A 24502-nucleotide genomic window follows, 5' to 3' on the forward strand; every position below is an offset into this window, starting at 1 on the left:
GGTAGGTTCCAGTGGTATCCTTTTTAAACCAGTCATGCTATGGTGGGATTTAAACCCTTGACTCTCAGCTATATGAGGTTGACTATTTATGACACAGATCTAATATAATCTTGCCAGATGTACAAAACTCTTTACACAAACAGAAAAAAAAGTTTGAAAATTGGAACATACATCTCTTTCAAATTATTCCACTCTGTCCCCTCTCCCTGCCACAGAGCCTTTTTGGCTTTAATATTTCATTTGAAACTCGGAGAAGCAGATTACAAATGACCAATTCATTTTCATTGTTTTTCAGGAGCATTTTCTTTAGTTCTCAGTTTTCCTTCATTTCTTCTCTGCTCTGTGCTAATGGCTTTTTGCTTTTTTTTCATGAAACTTGTTTGTCATGGTCATCTGTTAATGTGAAAGATTTGCAGTAAATTGTGCAGCAAAATGATTTCTCAGAAGGGTGAATGGTACTGACAGCTAGTGAAATTTACTCTTGAGAAATTTACCTTTCATACATGCTTTGTTTCCAGCTGTTTCTGCGTTTTGTATTTCTGTACTTTTCTAAATTCGGCACTACAGCTGCAGGGCAGGAAAAAAGCCTCTTCAGTTGGAAAAATACCGTTCACACAGCCAGAGTACACCAGAGAGAGAGAGATGATTAGAACATTCTCCCAGCAGACCCTGCGATGTTGAAGGTCTTCTTGCTTCCAACCACCTACTCCATTTGTTATTCCAGAGGTGCATGTGGAACCCCACAAGAAGCAGCTCCATGTCACTCTGGCCTACCACTTTCAAGCTGCTCATTTACCTACCCTAGAGAAGCTGGCGCAGAATATTGACATCCGGCAGGGGTGCGACTGGATGGCTTCCATATTCTCCCGGGATATAAGATTTGCCAACCACGAGGTAATACTCAAATCTGGGGCTAACATCCTGATAGTGGTAGGCTGTTGCAAGCTGGCACAATGTTAGAGGTCATGATTTTATTCAGGCCAAATGTTGAATGAATGTATTATGGTAGTGTTTCTCAAGCCAGTCTTGGAATACTTCCCTAGCCATTCAGATTCTCAGAAAACATAGAAGCCAATAACATGATGTCATATAAAGATTTTATTATTGGGAGGCTCTTCTCATTTCCACCCTCCATATGATTCAGTAGACAGATTTTCCCTGTATAGCAGTGGTTCCCAAACCTGTCCTGGGGGACCCCCAGCCAGTCAGGTTTTCAAGATATCCCTAATGAATATGCATGAGAGAGATTTGCATACCTGTCACTTCCATTATATGCAAATCTCTCTCATGCATATTCATTAGGGATATCTTGAAAACCTGACTGGCTGTGGGGTCCCCCAGGACAGGTTTGGGAACCACTGCTGTATAGGTTCTTCAAAGCAGTAGAAACACAAAACAGAAGGAAAAGGAATGGAACTTGATATACCACCTTTCCGTGGTTACAACCAAAGTGGTTTACATATTATAAAGAGGTACTTATTTTATACCTGGGGTAACGGATGGTTAAATGACTTGCCCAGAGTCACAAGGAGCTACAGTGGGAATCAAACTCAGTTTCCAGGTTCTTAGGTCACTGCACTAACCATTAGGCTACTCCAGCTGATCCGATGACTCTTCCTCATGGTGGACTCCTTGTGTCTTCACGGTATGTAATAATTAAGCAGAAAAAATGCTGTTATTGTTAATAATGCACCCGTGCAGAACCAGGCATTGTTAAACTGTAAGAATGCTGATGTTAATAATTCAAATGCACAGAACCTGGAATAGTTAAACTGTAAAAATACTGCTTTTGTTAATAATGCATCTGGATGGAACCTGAAAAAATTCAACAATAAAATGCTAACTTTTGCATTCCCAGACGTTACAGGTCATCTATCCATACACGCCGCAGAATGATGACGAGCTTGAGCTAGTGCCAGGTGACTTTATCTTCATGTCGCCAGTAGAACAGATGAGCACCAGTGAGGGCTGGATCTTTGGCACTTCATTGGCCACAGGCTGCACTGGGCTGCTGCCAGAGAACTACATCGCCAAGGCAGATGAGTGTGGCACTTGGGTATTCCATGGGTAAGCAAACACTTGGGCAGATGATCAACAAAGTCAAGAAAACTGTCCTCTAATCTAGTCTAATCTAATCTTATATACCACATCTTTCTTGTATAATTACAGTGCTCAAAGTGATTCACAGTAAGACTTAAAGAATAGCAATAATACTAATGAAATACAACAGAAAACAAAACAGTTCTTAGTCATCATTCAAGGACACTTGAAATAGTAAAGTCTTCAAATTTTTATGAAAGACTAGATAGGATGTGGACATTTTTAAATTGAGAGGTAAACCGTTCCAAAAAGATATTAAAATAAAAGATAGAGAATGAGAAAAAAAGATCTTTGATTGAACACCTTTAATAGAAGGAAAAGGAAGTGAATATGTGCAGATAGATCTAGGGCTTCTACATCTTAAAAAATTTGAAATTAAGGAAACTCGAGATTCCGTTGTTTGACCATGAAACAATTTAAAGACCAAACAAACACTTTTAAACTGGATTCTAAATTGTAAAGGCAACCAACAGAGAGATCGCAACAAAGGCATAGCATGTTCAAATTTAGGTTTACTGAAAATCAGAAGGCAGTCATAATTTAGATAAGTTGAAACCACTTAACATTTCCTTTAATTATACTATAATAAACTGAATTACAGTAATCTAATTTTCTAAAATACATGATTGAACCAACATTGCAAAATAAAATAATACACAAACTGGCTTTAGACAACAAAGACTTAGGGGTCCTTTTATCAAGCTGCGGTAGGGGTTTAACGCACGTAATACCGTGCATTAAACCGCCTGCTGCGCTAGCCGCTAATACCTGCATTGAGCAGGTGTTAGTTTTTTAGCCGGCCGTGTGGGGTTAGCGCGTGATGAAATGTCTGACGTGCTAACCCCGCTAGCGCGGCTTGATAAAAGGACCCCTTAAAAAAGATTTCCTTACTAGACTGTATATCTGCTGCTGAAAAGAAAGGGTGGAATCTAGAATAACACCTAAAAATCTAGATGACTTTTCTACAAGTAATGATTCGCCAGTATCCAAGTCCTCTCTTCTCTATCACCCCCCTCTCAACTCTTTCTTCCACTCTGAGAACAAGTTGGACCAAACTGCTTCTCTAGAAAGGATGAATTGAAAAAGTAACATGCGTTAAAACAGCATTCATAGCCATATTTGGGATTTTTATCCTGCCTTTCCTAACAAAGTTCCAGGCAATTTATAGCATTATTAATATTCAGGCTTAACAAGTCTCTGCCTTAGAGATCTTATAATCTAAATGCATACCCAAGGTAACAGGAGATGAACCAAAAATGAATGTATATGGGTTTTCAAGACCTCATAGGTTTCTTCTTCAGATATTGAATACTTATCAATAGCTCATGTAAGACTACAAATAATTTGCTTTACTTAAGCAAAGGATCCTCTAATGCAGGAAATAACTACATGTTCCTTGATGTTTGCACTCAGAGGGATTGCTAAAGAGATTTAAAGGACATCTCAAGGTTTATGAGCATGTGTAGGGGGGAGGGGATGATACTTCCTTGGGAATGCTCGAGGTTTCTCGTCTGTTGCTCTGGCTATCATGGTATGGATGTTTGCACTTTTCATTTTATTGGCATTCTTTTCTGCCTTTTGTATTTGTATTTATTTGATTTTACACTGCTATGATTTGCAAAACTAGGCAGTATAGCAAATGCTGACAAATTGTAAATTGTAAATCACTTTTGAATGTTGACCTGTAAGTCTGTGATCAGTAGCAAACTTGGAAATTCAAACTTAGGGCCATATCCAGCAACCAGCGCTGAATTTCTGGTCTATGTTAAGCCACGTAGGGCAAAGCTGGCCAATCTGACGTTCATGGGGTGACCGGCGAAGTCATAGCAGCCAAAGACAGACCTGCTATTTAGGCAGGTCTACCTGGCCACTCAACTTAGCCAGTCAGCCAATCAATATTGACTGTGGCTGGTTATGTTACACAACACGACCATGTGAACCACTAATTGGGATATTCAACTTGAGATAGCAGGCTATTTCCTACTGAATATTGGTGGTTAGCCAGTTTAGTGCTATTTAGCTGGTCAGGAGCTGTTCCTGGCTGGCTAAATAACACTTAATTTTGGGCAGATTACCTCTATTGCTCCAGATATTAATTTGTTCATTCTTGGGCAGAAACCTAGCTGCTGTAACTGAATTATAATTTATCTTACACTTGGGTTTGGAAACGTGAGTAATAGAGAATGACATGATAACCGTTACCATACTGATGAGGACCATATCAAAGAGCAGCCCGATATTACCATGGTACCGGTAGACTGTTTTGCGGTATTGCCGTAAGAATGGAAACCGATACTAAGGTAATCCTGCAATAATGGGGACAAGGCAGCCCTGTAAAATCCTGGTGGTTTAGTGGCCTCTTCATAGCCAGGAAAGATCTCCAGTCCTTCCTGTCCTCTGCCGAAGCTTGACTTGCCACCTGAGATTTTCAAAATGGCTGTCGAGACTTCATGTCACTGCCTTGTGATATTTCTGAAAATCTCGAGAGACTGTTGCATGAAGTTTTGGCAGCCATTTTGAAAAGTTTTGAAGCCCACCTGCCTCAGGAGTCAAAATCTACAATCAGAACAAATAAATCACACATAAATTATACATGCTTTAAAAGGAACATATCATATTATCATATTTTTATATCATATAGGTTTATCCGTGTAGAAGATTATCCAGAACTTCTATTTAAGCAGAATTAGATTAGTACATTTGTAAGGCACAAATTTATTTATTGCATATATGTACTTTTCATTGTTCATTGTTTCCTTTTTAAGGATGCTTTTGAACATTAATCGTCCTCTTTTTTTTGCTCTTTCCTCTCTCTCCCTCTTTTCTGTTTTCTAGCCAGAGATACAGCAGTATAACATTCGTTTCCCTATTCCTAATGTTCTTTCCATAAATGTCATCTTTTCTAAACTTTATTGCAGTTCCTCTTTCCCTCATGTTAACTGTCTTTTTTTTTTTTTTTTTGCCTTCGTAGTCAGTTTTTATATGTCTCTGTCCTAATTTTTGTATTCCCCTTTTTTTATTATTGTATTTTTGCCTAGAATTTAGGATAGGCGAGTAATCAAATCTTAAATAAACTATGAAACTATAAAGCATGTATAATTTATGTTTTATGTGTTATTTATTTGTTCTGATTGTAGATTTTGATTCCTGAGGCAGGCGGGCTTCCGCTGAAACACGACTCTGTGTCACATCAAAGAATTTGAATAAAGGTTTATTGGTTGGAAAAGCTATCTGTCTGACCCCTACATCTGTTTGATTTGGTCCAGTCCCTGCATGGAGGTGTTCCCTTTGTCTTTTTGGCTTTCTTTTCCCTGGATAATACACACAAATTTTAGCCAGGTACAGTGCAGGTAGGTAGGTAGGTAGAACAGTATTATACCCATGCAAAAGGCTCTGCTAATCGTCCTCTTAAAGAGCAGAACAAGGCATGATGGGACCAAATAATTGCTGACCTGGAGTTTCTAATGCATTCCTGTGAACATTTTCTTCTTTTGAAGGTCATACTCCATTTTGAACACAACATCCTCTTTGTCCAGGATGGCTTTGAATGATGGGTTTCTAGAGCGACGACAGCTAGAGGAGCAAGGACTAGGAGAGACAGCCTCCCTGACTCTCATCTGCCAGCCCATGCAGGTGGGTGTTTTCCATTAGAATCAAGTACCAGCAAGTACCTGTTGCACTAGCTCTGGCTTTGTCCCTTGGGCAGATCTTAGCAAATCTGTCCTGGTGACCTCACAGATAATCTAGTTTTTAGAACAGGCCTACAGAATATGCATGAGATATATTTGCATATGAGGTATTTGCAAATTTATCATGCACATTCATTGTGGGTATCTAGAAAACTAAACTGATTATGGAGTTAACAGGAGAGGCTTGGAAGCCATGATCAATAGACTAGTGGCCCCCTGTTCATACAGAGAATGTGCTCCAAACCTGTAGCTGCAGGGCATCTAGAGTGATTGCTTGGTTTTAGAGGGGATTGCATGTGCTGCCTCTACTGTATGTAAATATTTATTTATTTTTGGGATTTATGAAGAGATTCACCCAAGGCAGTATACAGCAAGTATAGTTCAACATAAAACTTACAATTTTACCCCTGTTTTAATTAGTAAATGTACCAAACACAGTGATCCTACTTGTTGGAAAGGATATGGTGAAAGAGGTACATTCTATCATATGTGGTGGGAATGTCAAAGGGTCCAGAAGTTTTGGGAGCAAGTTTTTGAGTATGTAAGCAGATTAATTCAAACTCCACTTAAGCTGAATGCTGAAAAGGCATTGTTGGGAGTAAGAATAGAAGGTTTAACATCTTCTCAATCTAAACTTATGGATTTGGCATTCATAGCTGCTAGCCTCACATTAGCTCCGCAATGGCGAACGCTAAATGTACCTACCTTAAGAGATGTGAGAGAACGCTTAGGAATAGTGTGTGAAAAATATAGACTTTCAGCCCTTTTAACTAATCAGTGGGTGAAATTTAATGATATATGGGAGAGTTATATTGAATTCGAAAAAAAAGCTTTATGAAATAATTATCTTATTCCTGTGGTTATGGAACCAGGTCTTCTGGGAGGGGGGGGGGAGAGATAGGGAATGGGACTGTTTCATTTGTAGTATTTATAAGATGCATTATTTTTTATTAGTTTATTAAGCTTATGAAATATATTGTGATGTATTGAAACCATTGTATTAAAATCAATCATTAAATAAATAATTTTTTTTTAAAAAAACAACTTACAATTTTAAGAACTACCATACTGGGATAGACCGAAGGTCCATCAAGCCCAGTATCCTGTTTCTAACAATGGCCAACCCAGGTCCCAAGTACCTAGCTAGATCCCAAGTAGCAAAACAGATAGTAAAATGACCAAATCCTCAAACTGAAACTTAATAATAGGACTACCATGAAACAGTTTCAAAAATATACTTATTAAATGTATTTCATCATTACAAAATACTCCAATTTGATTCTAGGTCTTGTAAGAAAATATGATCACATAACACCTCTGTACATGCCATTTCACTGGGTCATTTTAAAGATGGTTTCTTGACTTATAAAACACAGTAAACAAGACTACCCTCCTAACTTGTAGCTTTACAAACTCCACGTAGTCTTTCCAAATATACCTCATTTGTAAATTTATTAGGGATATCCTCAACATCTGACTGGTTTGTAGTAGAGAATGACACGGAGACAAATTTGTCCCCATCTCCGCAGGAACTCAATTCCCCCGTAAGTTTTGTTGCTGTCCCTGCCCCATTCCTATAACCGCACAAGCCTTGAACACTTATGATTTTAAAGTGTTAGAGCAGGGGTAGGGAACTCCGGTCCTCGAGAGCCGTATTCCAGTCGGGTTTTCAGGATTTCCCCAATGAATATGCATGCACTGCTTTCAATGCATATTCATTGGGGAAATCCTGAAAACCCGACTGGAATACGGCTCTTGAGGACTGGAGTTCCCTACCCCTGTGTTAGAGGCTTGTGCAGATGAGGATGGAGCTTGGAGCAGGGACTGGAAAAGAACTTGCAGGAACGGGATGGGAAAATGAGTTCCTGTGGGGAAAAATTTGTCCCTGCGTCATTCTCTAGTTTGTAGGCTTCCAGGATTACATCTTGACCTCACTGGGGAGTCATCACCTCACCTCACTTCATCGTCCTGAAGACGCTGATCCAAACTTGGTTTTTGCTCCCTTGGGGTATACTTAGGGAAATCAAAACTGCATTGCCATGCATGCAGTGAATCAGAACTGAATTGAATTAGGTGATGTTGTAACCCTAGGGTTACAGCATAAGGCAGTTTGTAAGAACAGGACTGTCTTTTAATGCTGGTTTATGTGTCTGAAGCTGCCCCTCAAAGTGAACAGCCAGCCCAGTCTGCAGAAGCGATGCCTGTTCGTGTGTCGGCATGGAGAGAGAATGGATGTGGTCTTTGGGAAGTACTGGCTTTCTCAGTGTTTTGATGCCAAAGGTGAGTTCATTTGGGAATCTGCAGGACACTATGTGAAAAATATTTACCCGGGGCAATTGTTCAAAGACCCTGAAGAGGTTGTGGTGACCCAGTGGGCCAGAGCAAATGGGAAGACTATGAGCCAGTTGGTCCATAGACTCTGATGGCAGATAAGGACCAGAAGGTGCATTTGGTCTTTACCCAGTTATAGCCCCCTTTTATCAAGCTGCATAAGGGGTTTTTTTTATCGCAGACTGCTGTGGAAAATGCTCTGATATATGAGTGTTGAAGCTTTTACCACAGTGGTCTGTGATTTTTTTTTAAAAACCTTATGCAGCTTGATAAAAGGGGGGGCTATATTCCCAATATCCACAAGACATACAAAACATTACAGGAATTAGAGAAATAAAAATAAGCTCTCTCAAAAAAATAAAAAGCTTTGAAAGTATCTTATAAATGATTTCAGACCTTCCTGAGGTTTAAATGACTATAGACAGTTCCTATTGCTAAATTCATGGCTTTATTGCCTCCTTGCAGGACTCCCAAACAGCTCAGTGCAAAATGCCCCGGGTCGCAAGCAGCCACCAGGTCTTAGATGCCCTTATGATGGAGTTTCTAAACCCATCCTGGCTACCTTACAGCCAGCTGGACTTTCAGAATGTCCACAATGAACAGGCCTGGGTTACGTTTGCATGCCTTGAAGACCCAGTATATGCAAATATATCTCATGCATATTGAATTCATTGTGCATGTGCTGAGAAACCCAGCTAGGTCTGGGATCACTAGTGACGGCCAGCACAAAAATTGTTGCTTTGTCTCTTTGCCAGGGTTATTTGCGGCATTGTTCATTTTATTATTCTTCATTTTAATTTTGGAAACAATGGTATTAAGAGTGCACACTTTTCTTTCTGATAGTGTACGCATGCATGCATGCACGAGTTTGCACATGTGCTCACTCCCTCCCTCCCCCCCAATGGCTCCTATTTGACTAGCTAAACTCTGTTATTCAACGGGGGATAACCAGCAATCTCCCATTGAATCTTCTACTCTTCAGATTGGCCAGTGACTGGCTGTATTATACAACATACCCAGTCACTGTCGATATTCAGCAGCATGGTTGCCTAAGTTAGAATTACAGGTGGTTTATTTGATCTACCGCACTTCTTAACAATTGTACTCAAATCAAGGCGGTTAATAAAGTTAAAAACAATGGGTACAAGATTTTAAAAACCCAACAAAAACCCCAGACAGGGAAAGACCATTACTGTAAACCAGTGTTTCTTAACTCTGTCCTGGAGTACCCCCTTGCCAATCAGGTTTTTGGGATATCCACAATAAATATGCATGAAAGAAATTTGCATAGAATGGAGGCAGTGTATGCAAATCAAGTTTCTGCATATTCCCTGTGGATATCCCAAAAACCTGACTGGCAAGGGGGTACTCTAGGACCGAGTTGAGAAACGCTGCTGTAAACAAGCTGGGCCAAAAGGATATTCAGGGAAGGGATGAGTTACGATATTTATAAGGGAAAGGGGAAATTAATAAAACAAAGGAAAAACACAAGCGGTTAAGGGGATCAAGATTTTGTTTTGTTTATTCTGGGATAGGAAGCGGCTGTAAGGATTCACAGTCAAAAGCCTTTCTGAAATAATAAGCCTTCAGCTGTGACTTGAAGACTTTAAGAGATACCGTATATACTCGAATATAAACCGGGATTTTGGGGCCAAAATTTGGCCCAAAAATGGGGTTCCTGGTTTATATTCAGGTCATCCCCCAGTGACCACCCGAAACCCTCCCGGACTTCCTGCAGGCCTGCCTTAGGCCGGGACAGGAGGGATCCCTCCAGTCTCCTGCCCCGGTTGACACTAATAATTACCACCCTCCCTCCTTCCCTGCCTCACGTACCTCTTCCCTGGTGGTCCAGCGTGTATGCGCTGAAATCCTCCTTTGTAAACATAGTAGTCAGCGGCGCACCTGGGCACGAAGGACTGAGCTTTTTGTGCTCCCGGCAGGCCCTGCATTGCTCCTTGATAGGTTGCCGCAAGTTCTCGCGGTAGCCTATCAAGGAGCAGTGCAAGGCCGGCTGGGAGCACGAAAAGTTCGGTCCTGCGTGCCAGTCCAGGTGCGCCGCTGACTACTACGTTTACAAAGGAGGATTTCAGCGCATACACACTGGACCACCAGGGAAGAGGGCAGGAGGGAGGGTATTAATTATTAGTGTCAGCCAGGGCAGGAGACGGGAGGGATCCCTTCTGTCCCGGCCTATCACTAGGTGATTTAGGTTAAGGGGAATGGTTACCATAATCTGCTGGCTGGGTTAGAGGGCAGAGGGGAGTATGGGACAATCAAGTCATTGTGACATTACTGATGATGTTGGCTCTTTTTAGGGGGAAGAGGGTACAGGGAAGGAAGATAGGACAGTTTTCAGAGCCTGGCAGGGAGGGGGGTTTGATTCACAGCCTGGTAGGGAATGGGACTGAATACAGGGCAGGGAGGAAAGGGGGCTGGGTGCAGAACTTGGCAGGGAGGGGGGCTGAGTGCAGAACCTGGCAGGACAGGACACTTGAATATTAAGCCGCCCGACTTATATTCGAGTCAACCATTTTTCCTTCTTTTTTTGGGGGGGGGAATGGGGTCTCAACTTATATTCAGATTGACATATTTGAGTATATACGGTAAGTCCGAGGTGGAAGGCTTTGACCCAAATATTCAATGCCATGGCTGGATACAGCCCTGGCATTGAATATCCAGGATCCTGCGGACCGTGAGAGGTAGCCGGGCTGCCTCCCATGGTCTCAATATTGGACCCACTATTATCAGCAAATGAAGACACAAAATTCTGCTCGTTTTCTTTGGTAATGACATGAGATATATCGGTGGCAGGTCCTCAGTGGTGCAGTAAGAGGAGGGGGGTGGGGTCGGTCCATCCTAGGCATCACATTGGTAGCGGCTCAGGCACACCTCCTCCTCTCTGCCCCATCTCTTCCCACTTCTCCCATCGCCACACGCGCTCCCCCCTCCCCATCCCCTTTATCTCTAGTTGTTCACCGCGCATAGGAAGTGACATCGGCAGGAGAGGCGACGCGGTCGCAATGGACACATTGACGTTCTTGTTGCTTGCAGCAGTGAACTAGAGGTATGGGGAAAGGAGCTGGGCAGGGGTGCCACCCTCACTACGCCACCGCATGTTCTATAATCATTGCAAATGACAGCCCATCTTTAGGGATCACTGTTAACAGGCTTGGGAATCTGTCCTTTAAATTGCAGACTTTTCCCAGGCAAAGCTGCAGGTTCCTTTTCATTCAGTGCTGAGGTAGTCAAAAGGAAAGAGCTTCTGCCCATAATTAAACAGTGACTCAGCTACCCACCTGCTGTGTTGAGAGGAGCGATTACAGTAAAGCGGTTTGCAGCCAGAACGCTTGCCTATGACCTGTTGTGGAATCTGTGGGGGTCAGAAACATTTGTTCTGGTGGTTTCCTTGCGCAAACAAGGCGCAGTCTATGTAGTGCTCCACCTCACAGAGCTGTGTAGGCAAGGGAGGGGGGGAGGAGGTTTAACAACAAAGGCATTCCCTAGTTCAGGGGTAGGCAATTCTGGTCCTTGAGAGCCTGAGCCAGGTCAGGATTTCAGGATATCCACAATGAATATGTACGAGATGGATTTGCATGCACTGCCTCCTTGAGATGCAAATCTATCTCATGCATATTTATTGTGGATATCCTGAAAACCTGACCTGGCTCCGGCTCTCGAGGACCGGAATTGCTTACCCCTGCCCTAGCTCGAAGGGTTATCTTGACACATTCATAACTTTCAAATGCCAAAGAGAAAATCCAGGTCTGGAACTGTATGACTTCAGAGCATTATGATTCCGTGATCTGTGCCATACCCCAGGCTGCAACGTGTGTGTCACAAAAGCTCCAGGCCTCTGTATGTGCAGCAGTTGCTCTGTAGAAGGGGAGGAACAGGGGTGTGTGTATATGTGTTCTGCAAGCTGAAAGCAACAAACCTGGAATTTAGACATGGGTAACACTGCCTCTAGAACCAAATTTTTAATAGGTGCCAGAAAACTGCCCCCCCCCCCCCAAAAAAAAAAAAAATAAAATTCAGTGGGTAATCTGCCAGCCTTTATGTGCTGAGAAGCTCTGTGGCTATTCCTCCCCATATGTTTCCATGGTGACAAATAGATGTATCTACGGAGAAAACCAAAAACATAAGAGTGTTTCTACTAAAATGTTCTTGGTCTTGGGCTGGGGATGCTGGGGAGGCAGCATTTACAAATTTGAAGGGGCGGAAACCATGGTCATGCTTGAGAGTGACATCTAGTGGCCAGATTCAGGGCACACGATTGCAGGGTACTGGAAATATAAAGATGCAGGAGGTAAGCACAGGGCCAACCCTCAGCCCCCCAAGAAAAAAAAAATTAACTAAATGCATCCCTCCTCACTAAAGAAAGCAGTATTTTGGCCCCAATGTTCAGTAGCTTCCGTACACACCCATACCAAAGTTGCAGATATATACAAGTGTCCTGGTACATATGCACAAATTGTTATTTTCTCAAACATAGCTAAAATAAAGTATAAACCCCACCAAAATATATTTGACCTTTTCTGGGCAGGGCGCTATGTGCGCACAAACTTGAACATGCTACCCAGCTTACCTCCTAGGAGCGGCGGCTACCGAGACTACGAGAAGGATGCTCCCATCACGGTCTTTGGATGTATGCAAGCCAGACTCATTGGTGAGTTTCTTACTTGTGGAATTGGTTCAGGAAGCAAAATCCTGATTTCTTTCATTCTTTGGGAACTCCTCATTTTGGTACCCGTTGAGCTTAAGGGGTTCACATTCAGAAGCTGCAAACAAAATACCGTATCACAAGTCCTGGGAATAGAACCAGCAATCACTGGAGGGCACCTATATCTTAAGGGATTCCTCACTGCTCTACCTTTCATATATGTCACCATTTCTGAAAAAAGGTGACAAAAATCACCAGAAACAAAATATGAGGTTTTTGGATTTTTTTTAAATGTATTTTTAATTACCGTATTTGTCAGCGTATAGGACACACCGGCGGCATATAAGAAAAAAAAAAAAAATACTTACGCGCCTGTACAGTGCTCCCTCCCCTGTCAGGCTCTGACTGCACCCAGTGCCCTTCCTGCCAGGCACTGCTCAAAGCCCCCTTCCCTCCCAGGCTTTCCACCCTCCCTGCCCTGTCCGTCTGTCTGTCCTACCTCCTCTACCGCTGGAACCCCTGGTGGTCCAGTGGTACAGCAGGTAGGAGTGAGGTTTCTGCACTCCTGCCCCGCTGCTAACCCGGTCGGCGGTGGCTGCCGTGAGATCAAGTTTCTTCAGCTACTGAGCAACACCGAGCAAAGCGCACTCCTGCTCGGCGCTGAGCAGCTTCCTGACTGGCTCCCACGAATTCTCACGATTCATGAGAATTCACGGGAGCCAGTCCAGAGGCCACTCAGTGGCTGAAGAAACTTGATCTCGCGGCAGCCATCGCTGACCGGGTTAGCAACAGGGCAGGAGCGTGGAAAGCTCGCTCCTGCCCGCTGCACCTCTGGACCACCAGGGATTCCAGTGGCAGAGGAGGTAGGATGGACAGGGTGCAGATTATTGGTGTATAAGATGCACCCCTTATTTTGAAGGGGAAAAAGTATGTCCTATATGCCGACAAAAACGGTACTGTTGACCGAATCACGCTCCTTTATGGTGATGACTTGGTCGACAAATCCAAGTTTTAGGGGTTTTTTTTAGTTTTAGGGGGCATGTCACAAGGGGGCATATGTCCAGCTTGGGTCATGCCTGCCGGTAGGTCATCACCTAGGACACAATCCGCTTGCTTAAGATGCTTGTTTCTCTGTTTCTGCAGGTGAAGCTTTGTTAGAAAGCAACACAGTCATTGAATACGTTTATAGCTCGCCATCTCTGCGCTGTGTACAGACTGCACACAACATACTGAAAGGTAAGAGTCCTCAGGGAAGGTGGGAGAAGCAAGCTGGGGATCCCACACTATAGTGTGTAGCATCTCACTCTTTGGAGAGCTGCCACTGTGTCTGAAAAATATTAGGCTGTTTATTATTGTGAATTACCAGCACCTGCACTGGTTACCTGTTGAAACTAGAATATTATTCAAATTTGCTTGCATTTGTTATAAACTGTTGTCTGGGTTATCTCCACGTTACCGTAGCTCTCATTTTGAATTGTATAGACTGGTCAAGTTTACTCGTTGGACTAGCTTATTTATATTTCCGAATCCAAAATAATTGCCGTTACATGAAGTTCCCTGATAGGACCTTGGCCTTTCAAACGGGTAAAGCTCAATCTTGGCTAGATAATTTGATTCATCAAACTGAATCATACTGTTCTTTCAGGAAACTAGTAAAGAACTGTTTGTTTAAGAAATTCTTATCTGTCTAAGAACTATGCAATTATATCTACACTTCTCCCTCCGTATTCGCTGTGATAGGGGATTAACAGAACCGCAATACAGAAAAACCGCAAATAACTTTTTCATATGTTATTCGCCGTTTTCTATTAAAAACCATCGTGAATAGGGTGAAACCGTGAATAACACGGTGGGAGACCCGGCCTGTTCCTGAAGGAGAGGCAAAACACGGTGTAGAAAGTGCCGGGGATAGGCGATTTTCTCTGTAAATGCTTGGAATCAGCGATTTCTCTATGCAAGCTGACGTAATTTGGAGGGGGGGAGGAGCCAGCAAGCTAAAAATCACGAATAATCGAAATCGCGAATGCTGAAATCACGAATACAGAGGGAGAAGTGTATGTCTTTTGCTCATTGCATTTTTATCACTGATTGACCAGTTCTTCTTATCTGTAAGCCGCCTAGAACTCTTCGGGTGTTGGCGGTATAGAAAATAACATTATTATTATTACTCTTGTGCTAATATTTAGCCAGTTACCCAGTTAGCAGAATGAAAATGGTTGCTAATCAGTTAAACGTTGTGTCCGCACTAACTCCATACTCTTCCAGTAAGTGGACAGTGCCAGTGGTGTAGCGAGGGTGAGAGGCGGCTGGGACACCACACCCTCATCTCCGCTTCCTGCTCCTTCCCTGATCTTGCCTGCCGCATGCCCCCCCCCTTGTATCTCTAGTTAAAGTTGTTGCTCACAGCAGTCGACAACATGCTTTTCGCAACCCTGCCGGTTCTCCCTGTGACATCACTTCCTGTGTGCAGCACCCGGAAGTAACGTCAGTGGGAGAGCCAACGCGAAGAGCACGTTGTTGACTGCCATGAACAACAATTTCAACTAGAGGTATGGGGGAAGAGGAGGGGGGCGTCGTGGAGAGGAAGAGGGGGCGGAGAGGAGGAGGGGGGTCAGCGCCCCCACCAACATGGGGCCGAGTGGACCGCCCCCTCGCCCCCCTCCCCTTTTACTTCGCCACTGGATAGTGCTGCTGCAGGCTTCCTGGATTTTCAGCAGCATTCTACGGTTAAGTGCCACTGAAAATCCAGAGATCACCTGACCAGCAGGAGATAAGCAGTTAGAAGCCATCCGAATCAGTTATTTCATCAGCTCATCTGTTTTCAGATACTCTTTAAATTCTTGAAAATCTTGCTATTAAAAAAATAAAGCCAAATAACATAATTTTTCAAAACCAGAGTGTAAACCTTTTGGCCAGTCCTTGAGCTTGTAGCTTGATACTTTTACTGCAGGGCAAGTGAAATTAAGAAGCTCATGGAGTGTATGAAAGGGATGCCATGCTATGAATTAATTGAGAGCTGCCTTCAGGCACATTTCAGGGTCACTGAATCTCAAAAAAAAGATATGGCAGAATTAGAAAAGGTACAGAGAAGGGTGACCAAAATGATAAAAGGAATGGGACAACATCCCTATGAAGAACATCTAAAGAGGCTAGGACTTTTCAGCTTAGAGAAGAGGTGACTGAGGAAAGATATGATTGAAGTCTATAAAATACTGTGTGGAGTGGAATGGGTAGACATGAAACGCTTGTTTATTGTTTCCAAACATACAAGGACTAGAGGACACACAATGAAGCTAGTAAGTACTAAATTTAAAGCAAATTGGAGAAAATATTTCTTCACACAACACATACAGTAATTAAACTCTGGAATTCGTTGCCAGAGAATGTGGTGAAAGCAGTTAGCTTAGCAGAGTTTAAAAGGGTTTAGACCTTTCCTAAAAAATAAAATAAAATTGAGTCCATAAACCATTATTAAGATAGACTTGGGAAAATCAACTGCTTATTCCTGGGATAAGCAGCATAAAATCTGTATTACTCTTTTGGGATCGTGCCAGATACTTTTGACTTGGATTAGCCACTGTCAGAAACAGGAGACTGGAGTTTGACGGGCCTTGGTCTGATTTGGTATGGAAATGCTTCTTGTGCTCTCAGGTTAAGCTGGAGGATTGCAAGAGGGAAGGAGGCGTTCGCTTGGGGATCCTACTCAGAATGATCAGTTTTCTAGCAATAACCAGAGGATTGGATAGTGAGGAGGGGACTTGGGAACCAGACATGGCAGCCAGAATCAGGGATAGGCTATTTGGAGTAGTGTGAGTTCCTATTGCATAAAAAGCTGCAGCACTGGGGAAGTTGGACAAACTACAACCCAGAATCACTTTTCTACTAATCCAGGGCTGCCCAAGTCCAGTCCTTGAGATCTACTGGCAGGCCAGGTTTTCAGGCTATCCACAATGAACTTGCATGAGAGAGATTTGCATACCAAGAAGAGTGCAGGCAAATCTCTCTCATGCATATTCATTGTGGATATCCTGAAAACCTGGCCTGCCAGTAAATCTCGAGGCCTGGACTTGGGCAGTCCTGTTACTAATCAGTCGATTCTAACCTGTATTTTTCACATGCCACTATTCCCTGTCAATTTTTCCTTTCTTTAGGTTTGCAACAGGAAAGTAAGATGAAGATCCGGGTAGAGCCAGGCTTGTTTGAGTGGACAAAATGGGTGTCAGGTACCACCTTACCTGCTTGGATTCCACCAGTAGAATTAAATGCCGCCAACTTGAGTGTGGATACAACCTACAGGTGACCAGCAGGGCAAGCAACATTTTCCAGTCCCATTCTGGCTTTCATTTCAGGAGAAGGACCTTGGAGTGAAAGACTGAATCTTGGAGATCTGAGCTTCTCCTTCTTGCTTTTTTAACCATGAAGAAATAATTTATCCTCCATGTGCTCTTTTAAAAATCTGTGCAATTGATAGCTGTGGCCTTGTCTGACAACTTGTCATATTATTTCTACAGTATTATAAGCAGCAGCCTGGCAATATGTGAGTTGTGAAGATATGAGTTATAAAACATAGGATAAGTCTCCACAGATGAAGGGAAACAAGTCAGTCCAGTCATCACACTCTGGACTTCATTGACTCGTGACGGGGTCAATGTCACAGCTCACACATTAGCAAACAAAACAATGGTGACTATTAATAATAATAATAACTTTATTTTTCTATACCGCCATAGTCAGACGACTTCTAGACAGTTCACATCGAAAGAAGGCTGGACATTCAGCGAACTACAAATGCATGAGAGGAATGTTACAGAAGAAAAGAGTTGTAGGGGAGGGAATGTAAGGGGGGTGAAATGGGGGGGTAGTGGGAGGGGTAGGAATTGACTGAAGATTTCTTAGGGTTTGTAGGAAGGGACACAAAGACCACAGAGGTCCCAAGGAGTAGCTGGTTCTAAGAAAGGTTTGGACAAGTTCCTGGAGGAAAAGTCCCTAGTCTGTTATTGAGAAAGACATGGGGGAAGCCACTGCTTGCCCTGTATTGGTCAAAAAAGAAATATGCAGGGGTAACTTGTTCAAATCAAACTACTATCGAGTGACTCAAGAGGTCAATAGAACAAAAATAAAGTCACCACTAGTTCATCAATACATGTAAGGAACTAATGTTTGTTTAGAACTCTGCTCAGAGACATGAAGGCTGAAAACTCGGCCTCACCTACCAATCATTGCAGTGTTCAAAAAGGGATTTTGAATGTAAAGTATCTTTGAATATGCTAGCTAAAAAGCTATGCTGAGAGTATAAATACTTCCATGAGTTTTCTAATTAAGCTTTAAATAAACTTAAGTTTATTTAAAGCTTAATTAGAAAACTCATGGAAGTATTTATACTCTCAGCATAGCTTTTTAGCTAGCAAATTCAAAGATACTTATTAAAATAAGTATATTAAAATAAGTAACTTAAGTTTATTTAAAGCTTAATTAGAAAACTCATGGAAGTATTTATACTCTCAGCATAGCTTTTTAGCTAGCATATTCAAAGATACTTTACATTCAAAATCCCTTTTTGAACACTGCAATGATTGGTAGGTGAGGCCGAGTTTTCAGCCTTCATGTCTCTGAGCAGAGTTCTAAACAAACATTAGTTCCTTACATGTATTGATGAACTAGTGGTGACTTTATTTTTGTTCTATTGCCCTGTATTGGTAGCATGGAATATTGCTATACCTTGGATTTTGGCCAGTTACTAGTGACCTGGATTGGCCACTGTGAGAACGGGCTACTGGGCTTGATGGACCATTGGTCTGACCCAGTAAGGCTGTTCTTATGACTGTATGGAAATTTCATGACCCGATGCAGCCACGTTTCAGCAAAATATGCTTGCCTCAGGATCCAGAACTCTGAGAATATACAGCCCATTGAATGAAAACAATGATTGGTCACCAAATGGATAACATGCTCTAGTATGAACTGTCTCTTTTAAACTCAGACAGCTCCATAACATGTTTCTTGTTTCTGAGAAACATTTTGCTATATTAGTTCAATCACTGATTATGTCATACTTAGATTATTAAGAACATAAGAACTGCCATCTCCGGATCAGACCTTCGGTCCATCAAGTCCGGCGATCCGCACACGCGGAGGCCCCGCCAGGTGTACACCTGGCATAATTTATAGTCCACCATATCTTTATATGCCTCTGGAGATATGCATCTAGTTTGCTCTTGAAGCCTAGGACGGTCGATTCCGCAATAATCTCCTCTGGGAGGGCATTCCAGGTGTCAACCACTCTCTGAGTGAAGCAGAACTTCCTGACATTAGTCCTGAACCTGTCCCCCCTTAGCTTCATTACATGTCCTCTAGTCCGTGTCAAATTGGACAGTGTAAATAATCTTCTCTGCTCTATTTTGTCTATTCCTTTCAGTATTTTGAAGGTCTCGATCATATCCCCACGCATTCTCCTTTTCTCAAGGGAGAACAATCCTAGTGTTATAAGTCTATCCTCATATTCCAGTCTCTCCATACCCTTCACCAGTTTTGTTGCTCGTCTCTGCACCCTCTCCAGCAGTTTTATATCCTTCTTTAGGTAGGGAGACCAATGTTGGACGCAGTATTCCAAGTGTGGTCTGACCATTGCCCTATAAAGCGGCATTATAACTTTCTCCGATCTACTTGAGATTCCTTTCTTTATCATGCCCAACATTCTATTTGCCTTCTTTGCCGCTGCCGCGCATTGTGCCGACGGCTTCAGGGTCCTATCTATCAGTACACCCAGGTCCCTTTCTTGTTCACTCTTCCCCAGAGTTGCACCTGACATTGTATACTCGTATTCCTTATTTTTATTGCCTAAATGCATTACCTTGCATTTCTCCACATTGAACTTCATCTGCCATTTCTCCGCCCATGTTTCTAACCGACACAAGTCGCTCTGGAGTTTCTCTCTATCCTCCTGCGATCTGATTGCCCGGCATAGTTTTGTATCGTCTGCAAACTTGATGATCTCACTGGATGTTCCTTCCTCCAGGTCATTGATATAAATATTAAAAAGGATCGGCCCAAGTACCGAGCCCTGGGGTACACCACTAGTCACTTTCTCCCAGTCGGAGAACTTCCCATTTATGCCCACTCTCTGCTTTCGGTTTTCCAGCCATTTGCCTATCCATCTTTGTATATCTCCCTCTATGCCATGGCTTTGTAGTTTCCTGAGAAGTCTTTCGTGTGGAACTTTGTCGAACGCTTTCTGGAAGTCCAAGTATATTATGTCCACAGGCTTCCCACTATCAATTTGCTCGTTTACGGTCTCAAAAAATTGGAGTAAATTCGTCAAACATGATTTCCCTTTCCTGAATCCATGTTGACTGGGTTTCATCAAGTCGTGTGCGTCCAAGTGCCGGACTATGCTGTCCTTGATCAGTGCTTCGACCATCTTGCCGGGGACCGACGTAAGACTCACAGGCCTATAGTTGCCCGGTTCCCCTCTCAATCCTTTTTTGAAAATTGGCGTGACGTTCGCTATCCTCCAGTCATCCGGTATCTGTCCAGTTCTGATTGTCAGGTTTGCAAGTTTGTGCAATAACTCTCCGATTTCAACCTTCAATTCCTTTAAGACTCTCGGGTGAATTCCATCCGGTCCAGGGGATTTGTCACTTTTAAGTTTGTCGATCTGATAGTATATCTGGTCTAAGTCCACTTCAACTGTGGTGAGGCTGTTCTCTATTTCTCCTGGAAACACTTTCTCTGCTTCAGGTATTGTTGAGGTGTCTTCCTTCGTAAAGACAGACGCAAAGAAGGAATTTAGTTTGTCTGCGATTTGTTTATCTTCCTTGATGTACCCTTTTCTTCCCTGGTCGTCCAGGGGTCCCACTGCCTCTTTTGCAGGTTTTTTCCCTTTCACGTATCTAAAGAAGGGCTTGAAGTTTTTGGCCTCCTGGGCTATTTTTTCCTCATAATCCTGTTTGGCATCCCTCACCGCCTTGTGACATTTCTTCTGATCATCTTTATGTTTGTTCCAGGCTTCGGTTGTCTTTATGCATTTCCATTTTTTGAAAGAGTCCTTCTTTTCTTTTATGGCTTCCTTCACCTGTATGGTAAGCCATGCCGGTTCTCTTTTGCTCTTTGTTCTCCGATCTTTGGAAATCCTCGGAATGTAGAGATCTTGTGCTTCTGTAATAGTATTTTTCAGTAGGGACCATGCCTGATCTACCGTTTCAAGTTTGTCCACCATCTTCTCTAGTCGTTTTTCTACCATGGCCCTCATGCGATCGTATTTACCCTTTTTAAAGTTTAAGGTGGTGGTTAAGGTTTTGGCATGTTTCCCTTTCCCGATGTCAAGTTTAAAGTTGATTACATTGTGATCACTCGTTCCCAGTGGAACCACGACTTCCACTTCTGTTATCGGTCCCGTGAGGCCATTTAGGACCAAGTCCAAGGTGGCGTTGCCTCTTGTCGGCTCTTTTACCTTTTGTTCCAGGAAGCAATCCCCTAGCACCTCCAGGAACTTGGCCTCCTTGCCGCAGTTGGAGGTTGCTAGTTTCCAGTCTATCCCTGGGAAATTGAAGTCTCCCAATATAATTACATTGCCCGTCTTGCATTCTTGTTTGATTTCCTCCATCATTTCTGAGTCAGTTTCCTCCGCCTGTCCTGGGGGACGATAGTAAAGGCCAATTTTCGTATCTGCACCATATTGACCAGGAATTTTGATCCAGAGTGACTCAAGCTTCTCTTTCATTTCTGTTGTAACCATTTCAACAGAATCTATTCCCTCCTTAACATATAGAGCAATACCTCCACCTTTCTGCCCTCCTCGATCTCTTCTATACAGTTTGTATTGAAACGGAATAAATTTTCATTTTCTTCCCAAATGCTTCCTAAACTTCATATGCTTCAAAATGCTGCAGCCAAAATGATCTTTCTTCTCAAGAAATTTGATGAAGCCATAAAAACATGAGAATAGCCTTACTGGGTCAGACCAATGGTCCATCAAGCCCAGTAGCCTGTTCTCATGGTGGCCAATCCAGATCTCTAGTACCTGGCCAAAACCCAAAGAGTAGCAACATTCTATGCTACCGATCCATGGCAAGCAGTGGCTTCCGCCATGTCTTTCTCAACAACAGACTATGGACTTTTTCTCCAGGAAATTGTCCAAACCTTTCTTAAAACCAGATACGCTGTCCGCTCTTACCACAAACTCTGGCAACGCCATCATTTCTTAAGTTACATTGGCTTCCCCGTTAGGCCTGTATTGAATTTAAACTAGCATTCAGATTATTTGATGGTTCAAGCCTGGAATAATTATTGAGTATATTCTCATTTCCTCTTGCACTTTCAAATTTTAACAAATCACTCCTTGGAACTTCTGTGGCCTTTGTGTATCTTCCTCAGTAGTCAACACTGTTTTGTTTGTCAATATGTGAGCTGTGATATTGCCCCCTTCACGATCCAGTAAGGTCCAGATTTTGATGAAATTTGTAGTTTTACACAGTGGAGTAGCCAGACAGCCAATTTTGGGTGGGCTTCAGCCCAAGGTGAGTAGGCAGCTTTCTCTCTTTCCTTCCTTTACCAACCCCAGCCTGTGCAGCCTCTCTCTTTCCTTCCCCCCCCACCACCCCCAAGCCTATGCCGCATCTCTTTTTCCCTTCTTTCCCAACTCCCCAGCCCATGCAATATTTCTGTTCTCTTCAGGTCACCAGCAGTGGTTCCTACACGCTGTCGGCAAAATGCAAACATGGCAGAGGGAAGGCTTTCAGATTAGTCGCCGGCAGCGTGTAGGAACCGCTGCCAGTGGCCTGTGGCTGTTGAGTGAGCAAGCCTGAGTCCAAACTGGGTGGGCCAGGCCCGATCCATGGCTACACCACTGGCTTTACAGCTCCAATCCCAGAGCCAAGGTGCAAATTCAATCTAGAGTGGGGCAGGAAAAGGTCAATTTGGAAGCCAAATCATGCTCCCTCCCTGGACAGGAAGAGGAGCTTTGGATCCATCAGAACCCACTGTTTCTAGCATCTTTCCAACGCTCCAATGTGGCCTGCAAGATTTTCCTAATTGAGAGCTTTTTTTTTTTTTTTTTTAAATGAGCACTTTGATTTGCCATAACAACTATTAACTGTAGTGCTTCCTTTCCTCCCTTTCATAGACCTCATATCCCAGTCAGCAAATTAGTGGTTTCAGAGTCCTATGACACATACATCAGCAGAAGTTTCCAAGTGACAAAAGAAATTCTAAGTGAATGTAAAAGCAAAGGTCGGTATTTAGCAGAGCACAATTCAGTCTTTCTCAGCTCTTGTTACAACACTGCAAATGAGAAAAATGGTTCTTTTATACTGCGTAAAGCACAACCCTAATTAACTTTCTCTCTAGTTTAGGGGAAACCCGGATATGCCCTCTTTTTAGAGGACTGTCCAGGTGTTCGGATGGATTTCCAAAACCCAGCTGTTTGTCTGGGTTTTGGAAGGCCACCGGCTAGGGGCCACGTCTGGAGGGTCTCTCAGCATGCACAGATGCGATGCGATGATGTCACATAACGTGCACGGATGCATGTGACATCATCGTGTTGCATCTACGCATGCTCGCAGACCCTCCATACACGGTCTGGACTTTGGGGAAGAAGAGATGAGGTGTGTGTGGGGGCAGGGCTGGGGGTGAAACGGGGCATGGCTGGGGGCAGAATGGAGCATGACTGGGGTAGAACAGGACGGAGCCACATGTCCTCTTTTTTTAATGATGAAATCTGGCAACTCTATCTCTAGTAAGCTCTTAAGAGGGCAGTTTTCAAAGGCATTTTGGTGCATAAAACAAGGGTTTATGCATAAAAAAAGAGATTTTTGTGTAAAATTACACATGCAGTGCCACTGGAGGGGAGGGGGCAATTCTATTCAAGAGGTGCTAAAATTCTATACAAGTCTATACAAGAGGTGCTAAAATTTACATGCCCCTTACACACATATGTGTTTAGGACAGGAGTTCTCAATCCAGTCCTCAGGACATACCTAGCCAGTCAGGTTTGGGATATCCACAATACATATGCATGCCCCACCTCTATTCTTTTGATTAATCTGGCTTTCGAAGCACGTCTCACGCGGAGCTTCTGCGCATTAGTAACACTAATTTCCATTTCATTTTTCCTAATATGACCCCCCCAAAATTCTTAAATTGTATTATGTAATTCACCACTTTTTCTAAAAGGGCCCTTCTGAAATTCTAAACTGTATATTGTAATTTGCTGCAATTTTAAGATTCTGTATACTGTAATTTCTCTGACTATCTGCATATTGTAACTCGCTGATTGTCCAGCTCTCTTCAGTTGTGAACCGCCCTGAAGTCGCACGATTATGGCGGTATAGAAGAATAAAGTTATTATTATTATTTTTTTAAATGTTTCATTTTTCCATGTATCTTCCACCCCAGGACAAGCAGGGACCCCTGAGGAAGGTTTTTATGTGTTGATTTTTTTAAAACAACTCTCCCTCCGTATTTGCGGGGGTTAGGTGCAGAGCCGGCCCGCAAATAGGGATAAATCGCGAATCAGTTTGTGGGCCAGTTCTGACCCATCCCTGCCTCCCTCCTGCATCCACAGACCTTACCTGGTGGTCTAGTGGTGGCGCGGGGCAGGAGCGATCTTCCTACACAGGGAACACATGGCAGCCATTTTGATGACGGCTCTGCACGGGGCAGGAGCATAGGAAGATCGTTTGTGCCTCACGTCACTGCTAGACCACCAGGTAAAGTCCGGGGAGGT

The 24502-nt window shown here is 43.1% G+C and overlaps 1 protein-coding gene across 3 annotated transcripts in view; it reads left to right on the forward strand.

Moving 5' to 3' along the window:
- UBASH3B (ubiquitin associated and SH3 domain containing B) overlaps positions 1-24502 on the forward strand; it is a 208398-nt gene that overhangs the window by 175147 nt on the left and 8749 nt on the right. For 2 of the 3 annotated variants that reach the window (XM_033919229.1, XM_033919230.1), the window contains exons 5-12: positions 725-894; positions 1859-2067; positions 5598-5733; positions 7946-8069; positions 12664-12786; positions 13924-14016; positions 16932-17076; positions 22901-23007. In XM_033919229.1, coding sequence (XP_033775120.1) covers positions 725-894; positions 1859-2067; positions 5598-5733; positions 7946-8069; positions 12664-12786; positions 13924-14016; positions 16932-17076; positions 22901-23007 — 1107 coding nt within the window. The remainder of the gene's footprint in view (positions 1-724; positions 895-1858; positions 2068-5597; positions 5734-7945; positions 8070-12663; positions 12787-13923; positions 14017-16931; positions 17077-22900; positions 23008-24502) is intronic. The other variant, XM_033919231.1, reaches the window with a different exon arrangement.

This window comes from Geotrypetes seraphini, chromosome 13 (assembly GCF_902459505.1).
Source record: "Geotrypetes seraphini chromosome 13, aGeoSer1.1, whole genome shotgun sequence".
In the NCBI taxonomy this organism is placed as follows: Eukaryota; Metazoa; Chordata; class Amphibia; order Gymnophiona; family Dermophiidae; genus Geotrypetes; species Geotrypetes seraphini.